Source organism: Lipotes vexillifer, unplaced genomic scaffold (assembly GCF_000442215.2).
Source record: "Lipotes vexillifer unplaced genomic scaffold, Lipotes_vexillifer_v1.1 scaffold239, whole genome shotgun sequence".
Classification (NCBI taxonomy): Eukaryota; Metazoa; Chordata; class Mammalia; order Artiodactyla; family Lipotidae; genus Lipotes; species Lipotes vexillifer.
Window position 1 is genome coordinate 2,675,399 of NW_006769620.1, and position 27,678 is coordinate 2,703,076.

The window sequence follows — 27,678 nt, forward strand, 5'->3', positions numbered from 1 at the left end:
TAGAATTGATGCTTTCAGAGCCTGGTTCTTGATTCCTGGTACCCCAAAGAAGCTTTGCACAGGTGTGTTAGCATGAGGAGGAATTGAGAATCCTCCATTTGAACATGACTAATAGAAAATTCCTCTAGAAACGTGAATTTTTCTTAAATGCCCTGAGCTGCCATCATTGTGTCCCATACCTCACAGTCTTAATTCTCTTCACAGAGAAATAAAACATGGCCTGCATCATTCCCCAGCAGGGGAGCCTCATCCCTCTCAGTGCTTTTATCATGATGATCATGTTTTGTTTTTATTTTTGTTTTAACAAATCAAAGCATCTGTGCCCAGCCAGAGCTAGCTCCTCCTCTGGCTTCCTTAAGGGACCAGATTTCTAGGCAGTATTTCATACTGGTCATCCTTAATGGTTTGTCTTAAGTGACTAGTGTCATCTGTAACTTCCAGCCCTTTTTATTTTTGGAGCTATTCAATGCATGTAAAAGCCTACAGCTAACATTATTTAAGATACCACACCTGGGCTTCCCTGGTGGCGCAGTGGTTGGGAATCTGCCTGCTAATGCAGGGGGCACGGGTTTGAGCCCTGGTCTGGGAAGATCCCACATGCCGCAGAGCAACTAGGCCCGTGAGCCACAACTACTGAGCCTGCGCGTCTGGAGCCTGTGCTCCACAGCGGGAGAGGCCGTGATAGTGAGAGGCCCGCGCACCGCGATGAAGAGTGGCCCCCGCTTGCCACAACTAGAGAAAGCCCTCGCACAGAAACGAAGACCCAACACGGCAAAAATTAATTAATTAATTAATAAACTCCTACCCCCAACATCTGAAAAAAAAAAGATCCTTTACAAAAAAAATTTTAAAAGGTACCACACTAATTAGCTTGTCCTCTTGCACACTTTTCATGCTCTGTTACTTTTCTTTATGTCCCTTGGACATATCTACTGTTTGCATCTTGTCCTGAATATTAAGTTGAGAGCATGTAAATGGTACTCATTATAAAGGCCAGTTCATTCAATAAAAGGATGATTAAAAGAAGCTTTGACTCTTTATTGGTAAACACAGAGTGAGTTTTACTCTAGTATTCTGTGATCTTGATGGGAAGTCTAAAATTGTTCACAAAGCTGGGATGATTAGGTTTGAACCCTTGGGGTTTTTTCAAACATAAGGTAATAGGATTATCGGAATTCCTCCCCAGAAAAGACCCGCACCTGTTCAAAAGGATTGCTTAGAAAAGTCTAGCTACCTTTGTGGAAAATGCAAGTAAACACAGTTACGTAATGATCTGTGGCCAACTTTCTAATGCTCTGATTTGATTTATAGAAATGAATTATAAAAGCAGGCAAGACAAGATGCTGCATGGGTAAAATCCAATTTGTGCAATTTAGAAGCATACCTGAAAATAATCAGACCCAGAGTTTGATGGAGAAAGACAGTCTGCATGATTAAAGGTTATTGGTTTACTAATGATCCCATGGTAAACAGAAATATCCCTAAGGCAGTAATATAAAGCAAGAATAACGATTATTCATTTGCAACAATATTTAGAAAGTTTTATATCTGGTCCTTCTGTTTTCTGCTGTTAGCTATATTCTAGTCATCTCATCTTCAAGGTAGGGAGAATAATTATTGCAATTTCTCATCATGTCAAAATGTGTGACGGTAAGGCATATAGAATATTGGGCTAGGAGACTAGTATAGCCTTGCTAATCTTCTTTGTCTTTCCCTCAGAATTGGTGTTTTGAGGTTTAAAGCGGAATATTTCACTTTTACATCTTTCGAAAATCTGGAATGTGTCAAGGAAATTTTTCCAATAAAAGAACAGCTTTTATTGGAAAACATCCTCAATAAAGTTTGAAAGCATTTTTTTCCAAAAGGTCATGTTCAGTTTGTTTAGATGATTTTGATCAAGAGCTGAGGGATGAAATTTTCAGACACAATCAGCATCCATTTCTTGATTCAGCTTGATAAATGTGAAGGCTTTGTAGTCACATGATTCAAAAGCATTCCAGGGGCTTCCCTGGTGGCGCAGTGGTTGAGAGTCCACCTGTCGATGCAGGGGACGCGGGTTCGTGCCCCAGCCCGGGAGGATCCCACATGCCGCGGAGCGGCTGGGCCCGTGAGCCATGGCCACTGAGCCTGCGCGTCCAGAGCCTGTGCTCCGCAACGGGAGAGGCCACAACAGTGAGAGGCCCGCGTACCGCAAAAAAAAAAAAAAAAAAAGGCATTCCAGAATAAAAAATTTTTAATGTGTCCTGTTCCTATAGAAAGGCTTTTCAAACAAATGAAGATAAGGACTAAACAATAAATCATCAGAGTAGAATGAAAGTAACACTTCATCATCATTTATCAATCATGAATTCATTCAATCCTGAGATGCCTGTTTTTTTCATATTTTAACATTTCTGTGGTCAGGATGGGCCTAACAACCAACGGAAGGCCATGATTTAATTAATTGCTCTTGTTTTCTTTCTGAGTGATACAAAATGTAATACTGTGTCTTGGTATCAGTGGTGTCTTAAATTCAGAGAAATACTTAATTTTTAAAAGCTCTTCAGTGCTCATGCCAAAATGGTAACTGGCAGATTGCATTATGAACCTACCAGCCATTTTTGGTTGGGATTTTTCTTGTAATAACAATGAGAGCGGCTTGGTTGTGGTGTCTGATTCTGAAGTATTCTGCAAGTGTCTAATGGAGAAACATGGCAAATGTGTAGCGTGTGTCCTTTGAGAAGTCAGGGGAACCATATGCACATGGTCAGTGATGAGAACTAGAGTTGCCTTAGTGATTTGTGCTTTCTTGTTACTTTGTATTTGAACTGCAAGCATTGATGGTGAATTGTTTGAATACAGGCTTTTCACCCACACTCTTGCTGATGAACAAAAGCCTGCATAATATTAGCACCATATTTTAAAACTGGAAGCCAAATTTTAATCCACGGTAGCTTTGGTTTATTGCCTAGGATAAGAATTTACTTGGACTATTTTCTGTTTTTGTTTTTGCTTGAGTTAGGGTGATTATCTCTGTTGTTTGCTTTATTTGTGGAGCATCTACTTAAAAGGTTTACTAGGAAGTATGAAAGAGATTTTACGCAAGATGCTTAGCATAGAACTAAGGTCTCAACTGGCAGTGATTTTGTATCTCTTGGGACGTTTGGCAGTGTCTAGAGACAGTTTTGGTTATCTCACGTTGGCAGAGGAGGGGAAATGCAACTGCCATGTAGTAGGGTAGAGTCCAGGGATGCTCCTAAACTTTCTACAATGCACAGGACACCCCCAACAAAAATGAATTATTAGGTTGAGAAACCCTAGAAAAGAGCCTCGGCTAGTAAATGCTTACTAAGTTTGCTATTGTTGTTACCAGTTATTATTTATTAAAGTTGGTTCATATAGTTATTTTTCAAACTAATCCCTCCTTTTAAATAATGTCACTGCCATGGTTGCAATAGTTGTACTGGAAAAAAGTATGTAAAATTCTTTCCAGGTTTTCAAGTGTATACTACAATTCGCTAAACATCAGAAGTTCCATAGAGATTCTTTTTACCTATGGAAATAAGCATTGTTTCCCCTTTAAATCGGTGAGTTCTGCATACTAGCATTGCACAGTAGGGAGTACAGAGAGGTGAAACACAGCTCCCAGCTCAGTAGTTTGGAACTAAAAACATCTACTTTCAAACCGGCACAAATAGACTGCCATGCAGAAATGATAGATGGGACAGAGGAGGGGGGCATGTTAATAGACACCGCTCAACCTCTTTCTTCTGCAGAATAACTTAAAGTTGGACTAAATAAAACAAGAAGCATTAAGCACGCACACGTGCACACACCACCACCATCAGCACCTCCAGGGTCATGCAGAGGTCTTTTTGATGCTGTTTTATTCATGGCGCTTCCGCACAAATCTCTCAGAATTCACCAAGCAAGCCTGGGGCAAGCAAGCCCTGAGACAGCACAGGAAGAAAAGTTAAACACGGAGAACTAACTCTGATGCAGTATACTTCATTTTGAACAAAGATTACCATGGATGCAGTATTCACAGAGGCAGGGCTTACACCTTACTTGCATGTAAGTCCTGTCGAAACTTTTGAATGTGTTAATTCAAGGCTAGCTTTGACACTATGAAAATCAGAAGCCACAGTGACATACTGTATCACTGAAACTTCCTTTATCTTTTGAAAAAATATCGAACATTGTAGAAATAATTTTTAAAATATTGGTTGCTTATGGCTCTTAATACCTTGCCTTTGCTGAGCCGTAAGTAATAATTTACTTACGGTTAACTCAGTAACAAACTCAGTAACAAACAATAGCATCAAAAAGAAGTTTCAGGGCTTCCCTAGTGGCGCAGTGGTTGAGAGTCCGCCTGCCGATGCAGGGGACGCGGGTTCGTGCTCCGGTCCGGGAAGATCCTACATGCCGCGGAGCGGCTGGGCCCGTGAGCCATGGCCGCTGAGCCTGCGCGTCCGGAGCCTGTGCTCCGCAACGGGAGAGGCCACAACAGTGAGAGGCCCACGTACGCAAAAAAAAAAAAAAGTCTGGTTCCTTGTGGGTCACAAACTCATTCAATCCAATTAATACAATTAAACCCAAACAATAGTAGCTATGTTGCTCCAAAATATTTCCTTCTCTTCAGCTAGCTTTGATGTGAACATTTAAGCTCCTGCCTGGCATAGACTCATCTGAAATGATATTATTTCCCAAGATGCCTTCTAAACACTACCACCTATTTTCTTAGAATCTGAAACGGAAATAATATTATTATGCAGCAGAATTCATTAGGGTGTGCTTCTTGTTAGTAAATTTCCATTAGCCTCAGAGAACGATGACTCCTGCTGCAGGTTAATTGGACAAGAATTTTTGTCTAATTTAAAAGCGTGATTCTATTCTTTACCAAGACCATCCTCTTAGGATTATGGCTTTAGTGTATGTTAAGCTTGTTTTCTCAATTAGACAAATGAATGGCAGCTGAGCTATCACAAAAACTTGGAAACAGTTTTTAATAGCTAAGTGAAATAATAGGCTGTTCTTTCCAGTCAGATGTTGCCTTTAGTTTCTGAATGTCAAAAGCTTAATAAAGACAGTAATTCTTGGCCTGACCATAAGTGAGATTATGAAACGCAGCAATGAGGAAACCATTAAAAAAAATTAATTTAGAGGAAAGTTAATTACAGATTAATAGGGTGTTTTGTTGTGCAACTTGGTCAACAAAATGTTTCAGCCTGATTAACAGTATTTTTCACGGACTGAAAACACAACACCCGAGGAAATTTTTTTTTTTTTTTGGTCAGCTTTTATTTTTTGTATATTCATCCGAGGTTGTAAATAGATACAAATACTTTAACGAATTCCATAGTTTAAAAAAAAAAATTTCCCTATCTCCAGGAATAGGAGCAAGAAGAAGAGAGGGAAGAAACTAATTCTATTTATAAGGCCCTAAAAACTTGAGTTATATTTTCCATCTGCCAAGAAATTCTCTTGTACAGAACTGTATCTCCAATTTTCAAGACCCTTCAACCTTCCAGGATAGAAATCATTTGGGATTTTCATTTCACGTGGCAGCACTACTTGTAGGTTGTACTGAATGTCTCAGAATGATCTCCCCTAGCCTATTCCACTGTCCAAGAGTTTTGTGAACCTGAAAGACTTCCCCCTGACCTGAGTCTCTTCCTCACCCAACCGCCTTTGATAGGCAGTGAGTTTGCAGATTTAAGACATTCTCTTGGGTCCCTTTCACTGGAAATTAGAAAGCCTTGTGATAGCTGTGAGGGTCATTGGATTAGGAATGCGGTCCCCAGATCTGTGACCCTCTCCACCCCTATGATCACTCCCTCCCCCAAATGACCCGAAGATCCCACTTACGCACTCTTGTCCTTTTAGTGTTCAGTGTCCTGTGGCCAAGGCGTGCGGCGGAGAAATGTGGGCTGTCAGCTGGGAGCACACAAAATAGCCGGAGAGACCGAGTGCAACCCATACACTAGACCGGAGTCAGAGCGCGCCTGCCAAGCCCCGCTGTGTCCACTCTACGCTTGGAGGGCAGATGAATGGCAAGAAGTAAGTAGAGCCAGGAAGTGGGCACCTGCCAGTGTTTCGCTCAACCCCTTTGCTATCATCACATCCGTTCCCCCATGAAGCCCTCCAGCATGGTGACAAGGCTGGCTCTTTCCCAAAAGGTTTGCTGTCAGACGGCCAACGGTTCACTCCAGCAGTGGTGGGAGAGCTCCTTCTTTTTCTGCCGTTCTGACGTCTGTGTTCTTGAGTGTTCCAAATCTGGCTGCCTCCAGAAAAAGTTGAACAGGCCTTGGGCCAAATGCATAAAGATAACTTTCCCAGAAGGAGCGGGAGATGGAAGAAATATTTTAAATATGTGTATTCAGACATGGTCATTCTGGATGAGTTCAGACAGCCACTAGGGGCAGACTCTAGGTAGGCCCTACTCTGGGTTTTTTCTTCCTTCCACAGCTTTGGCCATCAGCTAGAAGACAGGCACTCATTTGAAACCCTGATTAATGAGCGAAGGATTTCCCTTTGAAAAACTGAGGGCATCTGAAGAACTGCTCCATTGATGCAGAAATAGACTTGTTTTTCTCCTGCCCCAAGTTAATGTCTAGTTAAAGAAAACACTAAGTGTCCCTGGGGAATGGCCTGGCCAGCAAGGATAGGACATTAGTAGGAGGGAACCTCTGTTTCCAGTACAGAAGATTGATTTGTAGAAAAGGGGGGAAAGGATATTAAAAAGCAAAACCGTATCTGCTGACATTGGAATGAAACAAAGTACAAGCTGTAAAAGGTTCAGAGACAGGCATAGTAAGACAGGAATTTCCCACCGGCAATGGTTTTCAGGATAGGCGAGACAGTGCCGGGCACTGTGCTGAGTGCTTTACGTTCATCACCTCACTTAATCTTTTTAACCACTAAGTGGTTTAAAAAGACAAAGTGGGTATTATTATTATCCCATTTTGCAATCAAGGAAACTGAGGTTTGGAGGGCCAATGTCATTTGTCCAAATGTTTTACACCTAGCAAGTGGGAGAAGCAAGGCTTGATCCTACGTTAATTCTCTTAAACCATTACGAGATACTGCAGCTGCTTTCTTTTTCCTTTTCTTTTATGCAAATGCTAATGGCATTGCCACTTTTCCCCGTTTTTATTGAGATATAATTGACATATAATGTTGTATTAACTTTAAGTGAAAACCTGGTGATTTGACATATGTGTATATTACAAAATGATTACTACCGTAAGTGTACTTCGTATTAACAACTATGTCACAGTTACCTTTGATCACCTCACAGAGTTACAATTTTTTTTCCTCGTGATGAGAACTTTTAAGATCTACTCTCTTCGCAACTTCCAAGTTTAATGTACAGTATTGTTAACTGTAGTCACCATGCTGTACATTACATCCCTAGGATTTATTTCTCTTACTACTGGAAGTTTGTACCTTTTGACCACCTTTACCTGTTCACCTGCTCTGTGGCCTCCCCCCACCTCTGGCAGCCAGCAATCTGTTCTGAGTTTGTTTTGTTTTCTTTTGTTTTCAGATTATTCCACATATAAATGAGACCTACAGTATTTGTCTATTTATGTCACTTAGCATAATGCCCTCAGGGTTCATCCGTGTTGTCACAAATGGCAGGATTTCCTTCTTTTTAATGGCTGAATTATATTCATATATTTTTTTTTCTTTCTATCACATTTTCTTTATCCATTCATCCATCATTGGACACTTAGGATGTTTCCGTATTGTGGCTATTGTAAATAATGCTGCGTGAACATGAGGGTGAGTATATCTTTTCGAGTTAGTGATTTTATTTCCTTCAGGTAAACACCCAGAAGTGGAATTGCTAGATCGTATGGTAGTTCTATTTTTAAGTTTTTGGAGGAGCCTCCAGACTGTTTTCCAGAATGGCTGCACCAACTTATATCCCCACCAACAGTACATAAGTGTTCCCTTTTCTTCACATCCTTGCTAACATTTGTTATTTCTTGTGTTTTTGTAGTCATTCCAACAGGTGTGAGGTGATATCTCATTGTGGTTTTGATTTACATTCCCCTGATGATTAGTGATGTTGAGCACCTTTTCATATATCTGTTGGCCATTTGTATGGGGTTTTTTTTTTGAGAAATGGCTATTCAGGTCCTTTGCCCATTTTTAGTTTGATGTAGTCCGACTTGTTTATTTTTGATTTTGCTGCCTTTGGTTTTGGTGTCAGATCCAAAAACTCACTGCCAAGACTGATGTCAAGGAGCTTGCCCCTATGTATAGGACTTCCGCGGTCAGGTCTTACGTTCAAGTCTTTAATCCATTTCGAGTTAATTTGGGGTATGGTGTAGGATTGGGGTCCAGTTTCATTCTTTTGCATGTGGTGCTTTGGGTAGTATGGACCTTTTGTGTGTGTGTGTGTGTGTCTGTGTATGTGTGTGTGTGTGTGTTTCCCCCCCTTAAAAAAAGTAAATTAGGACTCTAATTAAATAGGTTAAAGCTACATATGAAAGAGAATGCAATTTTTTTTTCTTTTTTCCTTTTTTTTTTAACATCTTTATCGGAGTATAATTGCCTTACAATGGTGTGTTAGTTTCTGCTTTATAAGAAAATGAATTAGTAATACATATACATATATCCCCATATCTCCTCCCTCTTGCATCTCCCTCCCTCCCACCCTCCCTATCCCACCCCTCTAGGTGGTCACATAGCACCGGGCTGATCTGCCTGTGCTATGTGGCTGCTTCCCACTAGCTATCTGTTTTACATTTGGTAGTGTATATCTGTCCATGCCACTCTCTCACTTCGTCCCAGCTTGCCCTTCCCCCTCCCTGTATCCTCAAGTCCATTCTCTACGTCTGCGTCCTTATTCCTGTCCTGCCCCTTGGTTCTTCATAACCATTTATTTATTTATTTTTTTTTTTTTACATTCCATATGTATGTGTTAGCACACAGTATTTGTTTTTCTGTTCCTGACTTACTTCACTCTGTATGACAGACTCTCGGTCCATCCACCTCACTACAAATAACTCAGTTTCGTTTCTTATTTTTGTGGTACTTGGGCCTCTCACTGTTGTGGCCTCTGCTGTTGCAGAGCACAGGCTCCGGATGCGCAGGCTCAGCAACCATGGCTCATGGGCCTAGCCGCTCTGTGGCATATGGGATCTTTCCGGACCGGGGCACGAACCTGTGTCCCCTGCATCGGCAGGCAGACTCTCAACCACTGCACCACCAGGGAAGCCCTCGTTTCTTTTTATGGCTGAGTAATATTCCATTGTATATATGTGCCACATCTTCTTTATCCATTCATCTGTCGATGGACACTTAGGTTGCTTCCATGTCCTGGCTATTGTAAATAGAGCTGCAGTGAACATTGTGGTACATGACTCTTTTAGAATTATGGTTTTCTCAGGGTATATGCCCAGCAGTGGAATTGCTGGGTCGTATGGTAGTTCTATTTTCAGTTTTTTAAGGAACCTCCATACTGTTCTCCATAGTGGCTGTATCAATTTACATTCCCACCAACAGTGCAAGAGGGTTCCCTTTTCTCCACACCCTCTCCAGCATTTATTGTTTGTAGATTTTTTGATGATGGCCATTCTGACCTCTCCTCCCTCTTGCATCTCCCTCCCTCCCACCCTCCCTATCCCACCCCTCTAGGTGGTCACATAGCACCGGGCTGATCTGCCTGTGCTATGTGGCTGCTTCCCACTAGCTATCTGTTTTACATTTGGTAGTGTATATCTGTCCATGCCACTCTCTCACTTCGTCCCAGCTTGCCCTTCCCCCTCCCTGTATCCTCAAGTCCATTCTCTACGTCTGCGTCCTTATTCCTGTCCTGCCCCTTGGTTCTTCATAACCATTTATTTATTTATTTTTTTTTTTTTACATTCCATATGTATGTGTTAGCACACAGTATTTGTTTTTCTGTTCCTGACTTACTTCACTCTGTATGACAGACTCTCGGTCCATCCACCTCACTACAAATAACTCAGTTTCGTTTCTTATTTTTGTGGTACTTGGGCCTCTCACTGTTGTGGCCTCTGCTGTTGCAGAGCACAGGCTCCGGATGCGCAGGCTCAGCAACCATGGCTCATGGGCCTAGCCGCTCTGTGGCATATGGGATCTTTCCGGACCGGGGCACGAACCTGTGTCCCCTGCATCGGCAGGCAGACTCTCAACCACTGCACCACCAGGGAAGCCCTCGTTTCTTTTTATGGCTGAGTAATATTCCATTGTATATATGTGCCACATCTTCTTTATCCATTCATCTGTCGATGGACACTTAGGTTGCTTCCTTGTCCTGGCTATTGTAAATAGAGCTGCAGTGAACATTGTGGTACATGACTCTTTTAGAATTATGGTTTTCTCAGGGTATATGCCCAGCAGTGGAATTGCTGGGTCGTATGGTAGTTCTATTTTCAGTTTTTTAAGGAACCTCCATACTGTTCTCCATAGTGGCTGTATCAATTTACATTCCCACCAACAGTGCAAGTGGGTTCCCTTTTCTCCACACCCTCTCCAGCATTTATTCTTTGTAGATTTTTTGATGATGGCCGTTCTGGCTGGTGTGAGGTGATACCTCATTGTGGTTTTGATTTGCGTTTCTCTAATGATTAGTGATGTTGAGCATTCTCTCATGTGTTTGTTGGCAATCCATATATCTTCTTTGGAGAAATGTCTGTTTAGGTCTTCTGCCCATTTTTGGATTGGTTGTTTTTTTGTTATTGAGCTGCATGAGCTGCTTGTATATTTTGGAGATTAATCCTTTGTCAGTTGCTTCATTTGCAAATATTTTCTCCCATTCTGAGGGGTGTCTTTTCGTCTTGTTTATGGTTTCCTTTGCTGTGCAAAAGCATTTAAGTTCCATTAGGTCCCATTTGTTTATTTTTGTTTTCATTTCCATTTCTCTAGGAGGTGGGTCAAAAAGGATCTTGCTGTGATTTGTGTCATAGAGCATTCTGCCTATGTTTTCCTCTAAGAGTTTTATAGTGTCTGGCCTTACTTTTAGGTCTTTAATCCATTTTGAGTTTATTTTTGTGTATGGTGTTAGTGAGTTCACGTGTAGCTGTCCGCTTCTCCCAGCACCACATTGAAGAGGCTGTCTTTTCTCCATTGTATATCCTTGCCTCCTTTATCAAAAATAAGGTGACCATATGTGCGTGGGTTTCTCTCTGGGCTTTCTATCCTTTTCCATTGATCTGTATTTTTGTTTTTGTGCCAGTACCATACTTGCTTGATTACTGTAGCTTTGTAGTATAGTCTGAAGTCCGGGAGCCTGATTCCTCCAGCTCCGTTTTTCTTTCTCAAGATTGCTTTGGCTATTTGGGGTCTTTTGTGTTTTGCTACAAATTGTGATATTTTTTGTTCTAGTTCTGTGAAGAATGCCCTTAGTAGTTTGATAGGGATTACATTGAATCTGTAAATTACTCTGGGAAGTATAGTCATTTTCACAATGTTGATTCTTCCAATCCGAGAACATCATATATCTCTCCGTCTGTTTGTATCATCTTTAATTTCTTTCATCAGTGTCTTGTAGTTTTCTGCATACAGGTCTTTCGCCTCCTTAGGTAGGTTTATTCCTAGGTATTTTATTCTTTTTGGTGCAGTGGTAAATGGGAGAGTTTCCTTAATTTCTCTTTTAGATCTTTCACCATTAGTATATAGGAATGCAAGAGATTTCTGTGCATTAATTTTATATCCTGCTACTTTACCACATTCACTGAGTAGCTCTAGTAGTTTTCTGGTAGCACCTTTAGGATTCTCTATATATAGTATCATGTCATCTGCAAACAGTGACAGCTTTACTTCTTCTTTTCCGATTTGGATTCCTTTTATTTCCTTTTCTTCTCTGATTGCTGTCTCTAAAACTTCCAAAACTATGATGAATAATAGTGGTGAGAGTGGATAACCTTGTCTTGTTCCTGATCTTAGAGGAAATGGTTTCAGTTTTTTCACCATTGAGAACAATGTTGGCTGTGGGTTTGTCATATATGGCCTTTATTATGTTGAGGTAAGTTCCCTCTATGCCTACTTTCTGGAAGGTTTTTTCATAAATGGGTTTGAATTTTGTCAAAAGTTTTTTCTGCATCTATTGAGATGATCATATGATTTTTCTCCTTCAGTTTGTTAATATGGTTTATCACATTGATTGATTTGCGTATACTGAAGAATCCTTGCATTCCTGGGGTAAACCCCACTTGATCATGGTGTATGATCCTTTTAATGTGCTGTTGGATTCTGTTTGCTAGAATTTTGTTGAGGATTTTTGCATCTCTGTTCATCAGTGATATTGGCCTGTAGTTTTCTTTCTTTGTGACATCTTTGTCTGGTTTTGGAATCAGGGTGATGGTGGCCTCGTAGTATGAGTTTGGGAGTGTCCCTCCCTCTGCTATATTTTGGAAGAGTTTGAGAAGGATAGGTGTTAGCTCTTCTCTAAATGTTTGATAGAATTCGCCTGTGAAGCCATCTGGTCCTGGGCTTTTGTTTGTTGGAAGATTTTTATTTTTTTTTTTTTTTTTTTTTTGCAGTATGCGGGCCTCTCACTGTTGTGGCCTCTCTTGTTGCTGAGCACAGGCTCAGGACGCGCAGGCTCAGCAGCCATGGCTCACCGGCCTAGCCGCTCCGCGGCCTGTGGGATCTTCCCGGACCGGGGCACGAACCTGTGTCCCCTGCATTGGCAGGCGGGCTCTCAACCATTGCGCCACCAGGGAAGCCCTGTTGGAAGATTTTTAACCACAGTCTCAATTTCAGTGCTTCTGTTTGGTCTGCTTATATTTTCTATTTCTTCCTGGTTCTGTCTCAGAAGGTTATGCTTTTCTAATAATTTGTCCATTTCTTCATGGCTGTCCATTTTATTGGCATATAGTTACTTGTAGTAACCTCTCATGATCCTTTGTATTTCTGCAGTCAGTTGTTACTTCTCCTTTTTAATTTCTAATTCTATTGATATGAGTCTTCTCCCGTTTTTTCTTGGTGAGTCTGGCTAATGGTTTATCAATTTTGTTTACCTTCTCAAAGAACCAGCTTTTAGTTTTATTGATCTTTGCTGTTGTTTCCTTCATTTCTTTTTCATTTATTTCTGATCTGATATTTATGATTTCTTTCCTTCTGCTAACTTTGGGGTGTTTTTGTTCTTCTTTCTCTAATTGCTTTAGGTGTAAGGGTAGGTTGTTTATTTGAGATGTTTCTTGTTTCCTGAGGTAGGATTGTGTTGCTATAAACTTCCCTCTTAGAACTGCTTTTGCTGCATCCCATAGGTTTTGGGTCGTTGTATCTCCATTGTCATTTGTTTCTAGGTATTTTTTAATTTCCTCTTTGATTTCTTCAGTGATCACTTCGTTATTAAGTAGTGTATTGTTTAGCCTCCATGTGTTTGTATTTTTTACAGCTCTTTTCCTATAATTGATATCTAGTCTCATGGCGTTGTGGTCGGAAAAGATACTTGATACAATTTCAATTTTCTTAAATTTACCAAGGCTTGATTTGTGACCCAAGATATGATCTATCCTGGAGAATGTTCCATGAGCACTTGAGAAAAATGTGTATTCTGTTGTTTTTGGATGGAGTGTCCTATAAATATCAATTAAGTCCATCTTGTTTAATGTATCATTTAAATATCTAGTCTATAGCGTTGTGGTCGGAAAAGATACTTGATACAACTTCAGTTTTCTTAAGATATGATCTATCCTGGGGAATTTTCCATTAGCACTTGAGAAGAAAGTGTATTCTGTTGTTTTTGGATAGGATGTCCTATAAGTATCAATTAAGTGCATCTTGTTTAATGTATCATTTAAAGCTTGTGTTTCCTTATTTATTTTCATTTTGGATGATCTGTCCATTGGTGAAAGTGGGGTGTTAACATCCTGTGATTGTGTTACTGTCGATTTCCCCTTATGGCTATTAGCCTTTGCCTTATGTATTGAGGTGCTCCTATGTTGGGTCCATAAATATTTACAATTGTTATTATATCTTCTTCTTGGATCAATCCCTTGATCATTATATAGTGTCCTTTTTTGTCTCTTCTAATAGTCTTTATTTTAAAGTCTGTTTTGTCTGATGTGAGAATTGCTACTCCAGCTTTCCTGTGATTTCCACTTGCATGGAATATCTTTTTCCATCCCCTCACTTTCAGTCTATATGTGTCCCTAGGTCTGAAGTGGGTCTCTTGTAGACAGCATGTATACGCATCTTGTTTTTGTATCCATTTAGCCGGTCTGTGTCTTTTAGTGGGAGCGTTTAATCCATTTTCATTTAAGGTAGTTATCAATATGTATGTTTCTATTACCATTTTCTTAATTGTTTTGAGTTTGTTATTGTAGGTCTTTTCCTTCTCTTGTGCTTCGTGTCTAGAAAAGTTCCTTTAGCATTTGTTGTAAAGCTGGTTTGGTGGTGCTGAATTCTCTTAGCTTTTGCTTGTCTGTAAAGGTTTTAATTTCTGCGTTGAATCTGAATGAGATTCTTGCTGGGTAGAGTAATCTTGGTTGTAGGTTTTTCCCTTTTATCCCTTTAAATATGTCCTGCCACTTCCTTCTGGCTTGCAGAGTTTCTGCTGAAAGATCAACTGTTAACCTTATGGGGATTCCCTTGTATGTTATTTTTTGTTTTTCCCTTGCTGCTTTTAATATTTTTTCTTTGCATTTAATTTTTGATAGTTTGATTAATATGTGTCTCAGTGTGTTTCTCCTTGGATTTATCCTGTATGGGACTCTCTGCACTTCCAGGCCTTGATTAACTATTTCCTTTCCCATATTAGGGAAGTTTTCAACTATAATCTCTTCAAATATTTTCTCAGTCCCTTTCTTTTTCTCTTCTTCTTCTGGGACCTGTATCATTTGAATGTTGGTGTGTTTAATGTTGTCGCAGAGGTCTCTGAGCCTGTCCTCAATTCTCTTGGTTCTTTTTTCTTTATTCTGCTCTGCAGTAGTTACTTACACTATTTTATCTTCCAGGTCACTTATCTGCCTCAGTTATTCTGCTATTGATTCCTTCTAGAGAATTTTTAATTTCATTTATTGTGTTGTTCATCGTTGTTTGTTTGCTCTTTAGTTCTTCTAGGTCCTTGTTAAACATTTCTTGTATTTTCTCCATTCTATTTCCAAAATTTTGGATCGTCTTTACTATCATTACTCTGAATTCCTTTTCAGGTAGACTGCCTATTTCCTCTTCATTTGTTTTGTGTGGTGGGTTTTTACCTTACTCCTTCATCTGCTGTGTGTTTCTCTGTCTTCTCACTTTGCTTAACTTACTGTGTTTGGGGTCTCCTTTTTGCAGGCTGCAGGTTTGTAGTTCCCGTTGTTTTTGTTGTCTGCCCCCAGTGGGTAAGGTTGGTTCATTGGGTTGTGTAGGCTTCCTGGGGGAGGGGACTGATGCCTGTGTTCTGGTGGATGAGGCTGGATCTTGTGTTTCTGGTGGGCAGAACTGTGTCCAGTGGTGTGTTTTGGGGTGTCTGTGACCTTATTATGATTTTAGGCAGCCTCTCTGCTAATGGTGGGGTTGTGTTCCTGTCTTGCTAGTTGTTTGGCATAGGGTGCCCAGCACTGTAGCTTTCTGGTCGCTGAGTGGAGCTGGGTCTTAGCGTTGAGATGGAGATCTCTGGGAGAGCTTTCACCATTTGATATTACGTGGAGCCAAGAGGTCTCTGGTGGACCAGTATCCTGAACTCAGCTCTCCCACCTCAGAGGCACAGGCCTGACACCTGGCCGGAGCACGAAGACCCTGTCAGCCACACGGCTCAGAAGAAAAGGGAGAAATTAATTAATTAATTAATTAATTAATTAATTAAAGTTATTAAAATAAAAAAATATTAAAAATAAAATTTTTAAAGTAATAAAACAGAGGAAAAAGAAAGAAAGAAAGGAAGGAAGGAAAGGGCAACCAAACCAAAAAACAAATCCACCAGTGATAACAAGCACTAAAAAGTATACCAAGAAAAAACCAGACAGACAGAACCTAGGACAAATGGTAAAAGCAAAGCTATACAGGCAAAATCACACAAAGAAGCATACACATACAAACTCACAAAAAGGGAAAAAGGAAAAAAACATATATATATATATATATATATATATATATATATATATATATAAAGGAAGAGAGAAACCAAATCAATAAACAAATCTACCAGTGATAACAAGCTCTAAATACTAAACTAAGATAAACATAAAACCAGAAACAAATTAGATGCAGAAAGCAAACCCCAAGTCTACAGTTGCTCCCCAAATCCACTGCCTCAATTTTGGGATGGTACGTTGTCTATTCATGTATTCCACAGATGCAGGGTACAGCAAGTTGATGGTGGAGCTTTAATCCGCTGCTTCTGAGGCTGCTGGGAGAGATTTCCCTTTCTCTCCTTTGTTCGCACAGCTCCCGGGGTTCAGCTTTGGATTTGGCCCCGCCTCTGCATGTAGGTCGCCTGAGGGTGTCTGTTCCCAGGTCAGACAGGATGGGGTTAAAGGAGCAGCTGATTCAGGGGCTCTGCCTCACTCAGGCCGGGGGGAAGGAGGGGCGCGGATGCGGGGCGAGCCTGCAGTGGCAGAGGCCAGCGTGACGTTGCACCAGCCTGAGGCGCGCTGTGCGTTCTCCCGGGGAATCACGGGAACCTGGCAGGGGCCAGCTGCACAGGCTCCTGGGAGGGGAGGTGTGGATAGTGACCTGTGCTTGCACACAGGCTTCTTGGTGGTGGCAGCAGCAGCCTTAGCATCTCATGCCCATCTCTGGTGTCCGTGCTGGCAGCCGTGGCTCGCGCCTGTCTCTGGACCTCGATTAGGCGGTGCTCTGAATCCCCTCTCCTCACTCACCCCAAGACAATGGTCTCTTGTCTCTTAGGCAGGTCCAGACTTTTCCCTGGACTCCCTCCCGGCTAGCTGTTGTGCACTAGCCCCCTGCAGGCTGTGTTCACGCAGCCAACCCCAGTGCTCTCCCTGGGATCTCACCTCCAAAGCCGGAGCCTCAGTATGGACCTTTTAACAATATTAATTCTTCCAGTCTGTGAGCACAGATCTTTCCATTCATTTCAGTCTTCTTCAGTTTCTTTTATCAGTGTCTTGTAGTTTTCGATGTACAGATCTCTCACCTCCTTGGTTAAATTTATTCCTAGGTATTTTATTCTTTCTGATGCAGTTTTAAATGGGGTTTGTTTTCTTACAACTGCATTCTTAACCCTTGTAGGTATTCAGCCTTCCAGCTCTGTTCTTCCCTCTCCTTCACCCTCCTGATGGATTAGTTCCATTGTTTTCAGTCATCTCTTTTCTTTAGGACCCTCACCCTCTCTGTCTACTCAATTTTTTTTTTTTGCTTATTTGCCTTCTAAAGTTTGGTGGTGGTGGTGGGGGGGGGGGGTTTTTACTTCCACCAGACTATGGCAGGGAGGAATAGCTAAAGCAGTTACATTTCAAATTAATTGTACTTGAGCCACACAACTTATTGGGAACCCCCAGAGGCTGTAGAATTTTACAGACATGGTTCATATACCAGCACTGCCACATTTCAGCTGTGTGACTTAGAACAAGGATGCTTTATTTTCTGAACTGTGAGTTTGCCATTGGTAAAGTGGGAATAATGATAAGTGTGCAAAGCTGTTCTGAGAAAATTAGAAATAATCGAGTGGTTTGGGGATTGACAGAGTCAGATAGAGAAGTAAGGAGAGGTGTCTTCATCCCTCTCTGCCTGTGTGTTACCACTTGATTCTCTTTGTAATTCTTGCTTCAGACCTACCACTGCCTGCACCCTCCCTCTCCGTCTCCATCTTCATGTCGCGCCGAACTCAACCCTGTGTGACTGCTCCAAGGAGGACAAAGCAAGAGAGTGTTGAGAAGTGAATCTCAGCTGACAGCTCATGCTTTTGCCAACTTTTAAAAATGCTAGTGCCAGTTGGGAAAATGCAAGCTCCATTGACAATTCCTTGTGGATCCCAAAGACTAGAACCCTTGCCAGATATGCACTGAGGAGATCCTCTTCTCGGATCATCTGAAATGTGCCTGGAAATTTACATCTTTGTCTGTGCCATGCAGATGGATCTTTCTAAATCCTTCCTCAAAGGTTGCTCTCAAGCTCCGTATAAGAACAGGAGACCTACTCAGATAGCCTGACCTGTGGCTAAATTTAGAAGTTGACCAGAGAGGGGAGCAGCAAGAAAAGTGGGTCAGATAGTTGCCCTCCTGCCAACATGCTTTCTCATCTGCCTGAACCCGAAGTGGAGAGTTTGAGGCCAGTGGACCTGGGTGGTGAGGGAGGCTGGAGGACTGTGGGAGGCCCTCACGTGACACTGAATTGGCCAGAGGGGGGTGCAGGGCAGCTGGATGGGGGAGGGAGAAGCCCCATTAGAACCCGTTGTTCCTCATTTGCAAAGCATGCTGGTAGTCCTCTCTTCAAACATCCCCACATCCACAAGGCTTCGATGGAATGTTGCTAGCAGCTGGGCAACCATCTTCAGATTTGCCCCTGGCCCTGTTTGCCTACAGCGGTCCTGGTTTATACATGGGGTAGGCCTAGTGTAATTATTAATTGCCCCTACTTCCATGATCAAAAGCGTCCTTTTTAAACAGTACATTGGGTGGTCACTTGATAGTACAGCACCCTTCAGGCTCCCCTTAGTCAGCCTTCAACTCCATTCTGGTTCTCACCTCCTCTGTACCCACTCAACTCTGCTACCATTTCACCTGATATGCACTTTGTGCATGCACATGTCTTGACTTTATTCCCCTCATTGAGCTGACGTCAGTGAGATGCCAGGGCAGTCTCAGAGCCCAGTGAATCGGATGCTGGAGACTCCCACCCCACCCCATTATGGGAGGTTTTCTTCTTCTTAGCCATTCTTTACAACTAACTCAGAGCTGTTGCTTGCTTTCTGAGTGTGCATTTTTCCCTTTTGCTTCCCCCTTGGACGCTATTAAAAAACCCACCTGTTTGTTGGCAAGATGTATTTTACACCAGGCACATAGCACATGGCACCCTCCTCTTCATGAGAAATAATCCAAGTGTCCACCTTGAGAAGCACGAGTTCCACATACCCACAGTAGCATGATCATCAGGGATGTTATACACAGTCACACAGGTTGTACACTGCACAACCCCAGGGGCACCATTCCCGTAGGCTACAATGTGAGGGGCATCCTCTAGAGTTATACAGTGCAGTGGCCCTGATACTATGATAATAAAAATAATACATCTCATTGTTTATTAAGCTATGGATCAAGCACTATGTTGAATATTTTTATATGGAGGACCTCATTTAACCTTTCCATAACTCTCTGATGGAAAGGTTAATTAAATTTTTATCCTCACTTAAAGTTGAGGTAGCTTGAGGCTTAGCTAGGTTAATTCACCCAGGTTCACAGAATCACTAGGTAATAAGGCTGGGATTTGAAGCCCAGCAGCCTGACCTCTGGAACACATGCTCTGAACCTTTATATTCCACTGCTTCCCATGTCGACATGCACCTAAGGTGCATTCTTCTGTTTTTATTGGCTTGGCCAGACTGTTTCAGCAGAGTGTAATTCTCTGTACTGGTGACTACCCCGACCCCCTTCCGAAGATGAAATTCTTGGTCTAGTTGGTTGACGATCAGACCTTAAGCCATGAGGTTGGTGGGGAGTCTTGGTGGAGTACTTCAGAGGACCTTTTTTTGTTCATTGAGAGGCCTGTTGACTGTGCAGGGGAAGGAGCATCAGTGTTCATTCATGATATCATAAGACAGAGCCTGGACTTTCAGACGCAGAGAAAAATTATTAGAGAAGCGGAAAATGCTCTTTCCAGACATTCATGTCCCATTTGTTTATGCCCTAAAAGCAGCATGTTGTAAACCAAAGACCATTCGGTGTGTGGCTCTGGCAAATTGACCTCAGATCTCTGGGCTCCAGTTAGCTCATCTGCAAAATGGGAATTGTATGGCAGACTTTGCTGAATGTCATAGTGAGGATTAAGTGAGATTAAGTGAGGGATTCAGTGCAGTGCCTAGTATATTTTAGGCCTTCCACAGATGGTAGTTCTCTTTGGTACAGTGGACCCCTGATGGAGGATTCAGATGATGACCAGCACTTCAGCTTATCCACGTATCACAATGTTGGGCTTTTAAGATCACCCGCCAACTTTGGGCTGGTTATTTAGCTCTTTACTGCTCAGTTTTACTCACTTTAGAATTATTATGCTCATGAGACTGAGTTTAAAAAAATACATGACCTTTTAATTCTTTTGAAAACTACTGTCGTAAAAAACTTATTGATAGTATTATAATCTGACTATAAATTTACTTATAGCTGCAGAGGTTTTTTGATCCAACTTGAATTGTGAGTATGTAGGTTATGCATCTCTTTGTTTTAAGGAGTAAGTCTCCCAGTTCTTGCAAATATTCTTTTTTTACCTTTATCCAGAATACTCTTTCCTCCCTGGTACCTCTGTGTCACAAAGTGGCTGCCTTGAACCTTCCCTCACATCAGTGACTCTTGCTCATCCTTCAGGCCTAAATCAAGATGTCACATCCTTTCAGAAGCCCTTGAAAATCATACCTTCCCTCAAACGACTGAGTCAGATGGCCCTCCCCTCAGCTCTATCACCCTGAAAATATTCTGCTTCAGCAGCTAGCACTCTGAATTGTTGTTGCCTGTTTTTCTTGTCTAGGTTATCAGCTGTTGGAGGTCAGAAAGCTTGTTCACCAGAGTTTTCCCCAGCATTTAGCACAGTACCTACAGCAATGAAGACACTTGGTGAATGAATGAATTTATGAATGAATGGAGGGACAAAATAAAGGGGGGAGAGAGGGAGGGAGGGAGGGAAGGAAAAAGCAAGGCATTATAGAACAAAGCCTGCTAATTGATGGCCTTCTTTAACTATTTAGAATCACAGCACTCTACATTGTCTTTTAGAGCAAACAAACTGTTTTCCCAGTACGAACAGCTGCTTTACTTTATTGTCACATTGCCATGGACGAGCTATGCTTGGATCTTTCTGGCCTTTGTAGAACTGCCCACCCCATGGCTCTTTGACCCAGTGCAGGGACTTGGACCACTCTAGTACGTTTTTGGATTCGAAAAACTTTTATTGAGATCAGCTGTAGAATGATTCCCAAGTTCATCTTCTTAGCACAGAAAAATTAGTAATGAGCTTCAGGTCAGTTGGTTACAAAGATTTTATGAAGTTTACAGTAGGGAGTGATTGGGTTTTGATGTGTGAACAAGGGTCACATATTAACTCTTTATCACTCATTCCCTCATTAATTTATTCAACAAATCTTTGTCGAGCACCTGCAAAGTGCCAGGCACTAGGCGTTAGGGATGCAATAGAAAACGTGAAATTGCTATGGTGGGATTGATTATCAAGTGAGAGAGACAGAAGACAAGCAAACAGATGTGTTATATGAAATTGCCAATTGTGAAAAGTGCTGTGATGGAAAACAACAACAAGGTGCTGAGATAGAGACAGAGAATGATAGGCTAGTCCCACCTTCTCTAGGGTGCTTGGTGTTAAAGGGCAAAAGGAGGTGATTCTAGGTAGAAGGGAGAGCGGGGACAGAGCCCAGCATGTTTGTGGACAGAAGCACAGCACGTTGGGAGCAGAGTCAGCAAAGGGACCGGAAGGCTGAAATGAGGTTGGACCTGCCGGAGCACCCAGGTTATGACGTGTTCTGTAAGCCAGGGCAAGAGTTTGGATTTTCTCTTAGGCAGCGTAAGACATTTACAAGGCCCTCTGTGACCTGGCCTCTGCCCACCTTCTGAAATCCCCATCTCAAACCGAAGGCTCTGAGGACCCCCAACTGCTGTCATCATTTCCCTGCCCCACCTCCCCGTGACATCCACCTCCAGCCACGCATGCTGAGCCCCCGCACTGAGAGTGCCCCCCGTCTCCCGTGTGCCAAGTTACCTCGGCTTCTCCTCTTCCACCACTGCCCGCGCACCACTTTCAGCGTTGTGGGGATTCCCACCCCGGATCCTTCCTCTTTTCTCGCTGTCACAGCTGCAGATACCCTGATGGCTTCCACCTCCATTACACTCTCTGTTATGAAGCTCATACCTGCTCACAACAGCCATACAAGGCAGCCCTGAGTGCTAAACCCCAGGGGTCAACAGTTAGCCTACTGTCTTGACACATGAACCCCCAGCTGGGAGGAACAGCCACCCCGGGTGTCGTAAGAGAGAGAGAGAAGGTGAGTAGGAAGATGTCAGGGCTGTCACGCCATGCGCAGCATAGAACTTGGCTCATTGCAAATAGGTGGACCTCGTTTTATTATATATACTTCACTTTATTGCACTTTGCAGGTACTGTGGGTTGTTTTTTTTTTTTTTTTTTTACAAATTGAAAGTTTGCGGCAACTCTGCGTTGAGCAAGTCTGTTGCTGCCATTTTTTCCAACAACATTTCCTCACTTTGTGTCACACTTTGGTAATTCTCGCAATATTTCAGTTTTTCTCTACTATATTTGTTATGGTGACCTGTGATCAGTGATCTTCGATGTCACTGCTAGGGCTTGCTGAAGGCTAAGGTGATGGTTAGCTTTTTTTAGCAAGAAAGTATTTTTAAATTATGTACATTTTTTTAGACACGCTATTGCATAGTTAGTAGATTATAGTGTAAATATAACTTTTATATGCCTTGGAAAACCAAGCGATTCATGTGACTCGCTTTAATGCGATATTCCCTTTATTGCGGTGGTCTGGAACCAAACCCGCAGTGTCTCTGAGGTGTGCTTGTATTGGTTGAATGAGTGAATGACTTTAAAGTTACAAAGTGTCTCCATAGTATTATTTCTGCCTTTTTCCCTTGCAAGTATACTATTTTGGGGCAAAGATGTCCAAACTCCACATACCTGACTTTTAAAATGAACCCATTGGTAATTTGAAGGTTGCTTTTTCTTTTTTTAATTTAAAGCAATGTTAGATAACTTGATTTGCACTTCCTGTTCCTTTTAGCCAAAGACTCTGTGTAGCACTTCCAGAACACTATGCTGTCAGGCTCCCCATTTGTTCTTTGACTTGACTGTCCACACACTATCCGACAATGGTAGCCTGGCCCTAGTAAGGACGCAACACATTCTTTCATCCATGGAGAAAATCAGCAACCTTAAAGGTTGAGCAGGCGAATATGAAGAATGATTTTCTTCCCTCCATGGTTAGTGCATCTCACCAAAACAATGTAAAGCAACTTGGTTGCAGTCTTTAAGGAAAGACAGTTTCTACCCATTGCATTAAGTGACCCTTTTTAGACCATTACCCTGTGGCCAACCAACCTAGCTAAATAAAGTATTTTATTTTAGATCTTCCTCACCCTCAAATTTAAAAAGTTATTTTCCCCTGTTAGTTTTAGCACATTTACAGGCACACGTAGCCCATGGGACAATGGGTAAGTTACCCAAGTTAACCCAGGGCTGTGATATTTGCTTTCTGAATTACAGGTGTGCTGAATTTCAGAGATGTTGGTGGTGTGACTTCCATACTTGGTATAGTTTTTTCTAACATCTGTAATGAAATTGGAGAAAAATCTTTTGGAAATTAAAATAAGCTTAGTTGAGCTTCTCCAGCTGTTTTTCAGAACAGTCCAGATCATATTCCAGGACGGAGGAGGGAGTCATAAATCCTAGGTGGGTGGGAGAAGTGATATTACTGAAAGGTGATAAAATCCTATAGTATGGGCTGGATTTGCTTTCTGATTACCCAGCCCCTGTGCTCTGGTTAGGATTTAAAACTCCAGGAGAAAAGCCATGCTAAGTGATTTTCAAAGCTGCTATTGACTCATTCCAAACCACTGGGCAAGTCACTTATTTACTTAGTTTAATTTTTCTAAAAGTTATATTCAAAGTAAGGCTTCCGAACGCCCTTTGCCACCACTGGCAAAATAGTTTTTATGGTAGTTAACCATTATTTAAGACCAAGGGGAAAACACCTAACAAGCAGAAAGTATTTAGTAATCCTTGCTTTCTGCTCTAAACTGTTACTTATTGCTACAGATTAAAGCCCTAAGGATTAGTGAAAATGAAAGAGGACACTGGAAGGTTTAGTCCAGGTCGGCTGCTCAATAATCATGATCTTCTCTGAGTCACCTAAGTCCTGATTTTCTAAGGAATTACTTTTTCTATGGGGAGTTAAGTATGTCTTCTGCATGGATCTACACATCACAGATTAACCATTGTTTTGTTTTGTAACATTCAGGGCCTCATTTGGCTTTTTTTAATGAAGAAACAAAAACATTATTCCTTCACGATGGTTCCCAGCATCCTCCAGGGGAAGAGAAACCCCCAGAACTGCTGAGTCAGAGCTGAGCTAGGCACTGAGGTCAGCCAGCCTCCTGCACTGGTGGGAAGGGATCTGCTCCTCTGTGCTCACCTCACACTGTTTTCTGTTCATATTTGTGCCCCAGAAAAATTATAAATGGTTCCATACTCTAGATGTAGAGATTTGCTTCCAAGCAGCAGAAGTTTTGAATTAAGTTTGCAAATGATAAGGATACAACCACAGGTTTACAATACCAGGACACAACCACATACATATCCCTACTATTTTCTGAAAGAACAAAGCATCTCGCAAAAGACATGGTTATACCAGATGACCCAGCATTTCCACTCCTGAAGATATACCCGAAAGAATTGAAATCAGGTGTTCAAATTTGCATATGAATGTGCATAGCAGCACTCTTCATAATAGCCAAAAGAGGGCAACAACCCAAATGTCCATTAACATTTGAATAAACAAAATGTAGTATATTCATACAATGGACTATCCAGCCATGAAAAGGAATGATGTACTGATCCAATGTGGCAAGACCTTGAAAGCATTACGCTAAATGAAAGCACCCAGACACCAAAGGCCACATACTGGATGATTCCATTTCTATGAAATACCCACAACAGGCAAATCCATAGAGACAGAAAGCAGATTGGTGGTTGCCACAGACTGGGAGGAAGGGGAAATGGGGAGTGACTGCTTCATGGGTACAGGGTTCCCTTTTGGGGTGATGAAAATATTCTGGAACTAGATAGTGATGACGATGGCACAACATGACCAGTGACTACAGTGGCCCCTGAATTGTACACTTCAAAATGGTTAAAATGGTGAATTTTATGTTACGTGTATTTTGCTACCAAAAAAAAAGGGAAAGAAAAGAAAGAAAGAAAAAGAAAGGCAAGAAGTATATCAGGAAAGACATTTCTGAGTCAAGCTGGATTCCAAACTCAAATGCCTTTGGGATGCTTTGGGTAATAAAAGAGAAGGAGGCTTGTGAGAGACAAAAAAGAGGTGGGGTCTAAGGCCCTCCCTAAAAAGACTAGAAGGAAAACGTTTAAGAGACGTTATGTGAACAACAGTGACAGCTCACAGTAGTTGGATAAGGCCCAGGGACAACAGAGTTTGTAATCCCTGGTTAAAGGAAACCTAAGCTGTCCTTGACACAGGTTGGTTACAGTGACTTTCCTATGCAATCTGGCGTCTTGAAATGTTGGGTGACTCAGGTGCTTCAGATAGGACAGGCTTTGGGAGAACTTGAGCAACACAGATAACTAAGGTAAAACTTCTATGGTGGGGTTTTCTGTTGGTGAAAGCAAAAAAGATAAGAAATTTGTGGTCAGCACAGAGATCATCCTAGAATGAAACATACCACTTGCTCTATTTTCTCCACTTCGTTTATAGGAATAAAGAATATCTATCCCATTCACCTGACAAAGTGATGGATAACCAGGAATCAGTTCTTTAGGCTAAGTCCCAGTTTATTCATCTGAAAAATGGAAATTATAGTAATGGCTAAATCTTGCTGCCTCGCTGTCTACATCTTTATTAACGTCTGTCTGTGCTACTAAAATACAGCTCCTCTCTGAGGGCAGGGTTTGTGCTATTTGTGTCTGCTCCTGTTCATCCAGACCCATCACAGGGCCTGACACTTCTCAGGAACTTGGTGAATATTGGCCAGATGATCAAGGGGTAAGAGCAGTTCCCCCTGGAGAAGAAAAGGCTATAGGGGCCACAGGAAATCTCTCCTCAAGTCCCTGAAGGGGGTTATTTGTGAGAAACAAAATTTGTTCTGTATGCTCCCTTGGAATCGACAAGTAGGACAACAGGCTGGATTTGGCAAAGAGACGGGCTTAGTTCCATGTTATAAGATGAAATGGGCCACCTGGACAGGGAATAACTTCCCTGACTCTAGAGGTATTTTGACACCCTTTGGCCATAAGTTTTAAAGAGATTCAGCGTTTGTTTGAATGGGTGAAGGGGTCAGGCCTTAAGGTCCTTTCCAAACCTGAAATTCATTCATTCACACTTTCACTGCTTCATTCAATTCAGACAGCCACTTATTGAATGCTGATTGCTATGACAGGAACAGTGTTGTTGTTACCGAGTTCAAGTTCATGCTGCTCACTGCATGACAGGCCACTTAATCGAGAGACAAGATGTTGGGGCAAGGAACAGCAATTTTATTCAGAAAGCGAGCAGCAGACGGAGGAGTTGGTGGACTAGTGTCCCAAAGAACCATCTTACCAGAGTTAGAATTCAGGCTTCTTTTATACGTATACTTTAAAGGCCAGGGCCTTGAGAATAGGCTGTCCTGTGCATTTCAGGCTGTAGGCAACATTCTTTTACAAAAGGTGCAGAGCCAGCATGACTAGGCACAGGCAACAGAAAACAAGGGTTAGAGCTAAAGGAATAAATCCAATCTGTAGTCAGCTTTGTTCTTCTGTGTTACACTGTTAAGTAATGGGGGTAAAATAAAGAGTTCTCTAGTAATGCGTACCCTCAGAGATCTCGCAGTCTTAAAGAGTATATAGAAAGGAAAATAAATCATTACGGTAACAGGATATAAGAAATCATCTGTTATCTTTCCATGTCACCACCTGTTTTGTCTGTCTTTAACAGTGCACCAAGACTTGTGGCAAAGGCTCCAGGTACCGCAAGGTGGTGTGTGTGGGTGAGGACAAAGGTGACGAGGTTCACAGCATGCACTGTGACATGAGCACACGGCCTGTGGATCGCGAGAGCTGTGGCTTGCAGCCCTGCGAGTATGTCTGGATCACAGGAGAATGGTCAGAGGTACAGTCCTGGGGATTCTGGATCTGCCTTCAGGTCAGCGATGGCCTGAGGGCAACAGAGTGATGAGGGCAGGAATGTGGGAGACTCACACCCACCTGCCAGTTCTATCCCTGAGAACTGGGAGCCCTCAAACAAGTCCCTCAGCCTTCCTGGGCCAGAGTCCTACAGGTGCAGAGTGGGGGAGGTGCATAAGATGGTATCCACACTCCTCTCAACTCTACGTTCTGTGATTCCCTTTAATGTCCTAATAGTATGATTAGAAAGGAATTCTTACAGACACTGAAAATTCATGTTTCCTGTAGGAGCCTGAAGAAAGTTAAGTATGACACAAAAATGTCTTAGCATCAGGGAGGCAATAGGGAATGGTGGGGACTGTGACTAACTAGCACATGATGTGTAAGGGGAACAGGCTCTTTTCCACTCCAACAGAGGCCATGCGGAAATGTGGGTCCAGTGTAACCAAACCTGATGTTCCAAGAGAGAACAAAACTTCGGACTTTTATGTGCTACCTCCTAATCTTAAAATGTGGACTGAAATTATTTATTTAAAACATTGTGTGTGGGCTTCCCTGGTGGCGCAGTGGTTGAGAGTCCGCCTGGGGTCCGGGAAGATCCCACATGCCGCGGAGCGGCTGGGCCCGTGAGCCATGGCCGCTGAGCCTGCGCGTCCAGAGCCTGTGCTCCACAGTGGGAGAGGCCACAACAGT

General features: G+C 42.1%; 1 protein-coding gene across 1 annotated transcript in view; it reads left to right on the forward strand.

The window, feature by feature from the left end:
* The window catches only part of ADAMTS9 (ADAM metallopeptidase with thrombospondin type 1 motif 9), a 172,673-nt gene that overhangs the window by 118,152 nt on the left and 26,843 nt on the right, over window positions 1–27,678 (forward strand). Inside the window, exons 30-31 of the mRNA XM_007445670.1 lie at window positions 5,866–6,039; window positions 26,798–26,971. Coding sequence (XP_007445732.1) covers window positions 5,866–6,039; window positions 26,798–26,971 — 348 coding nt within the window. The remainder of the gene's footprint in view (window positions 1–5,865; window positions 6,040–26,797; window positions 26,972–27,678) is intronic.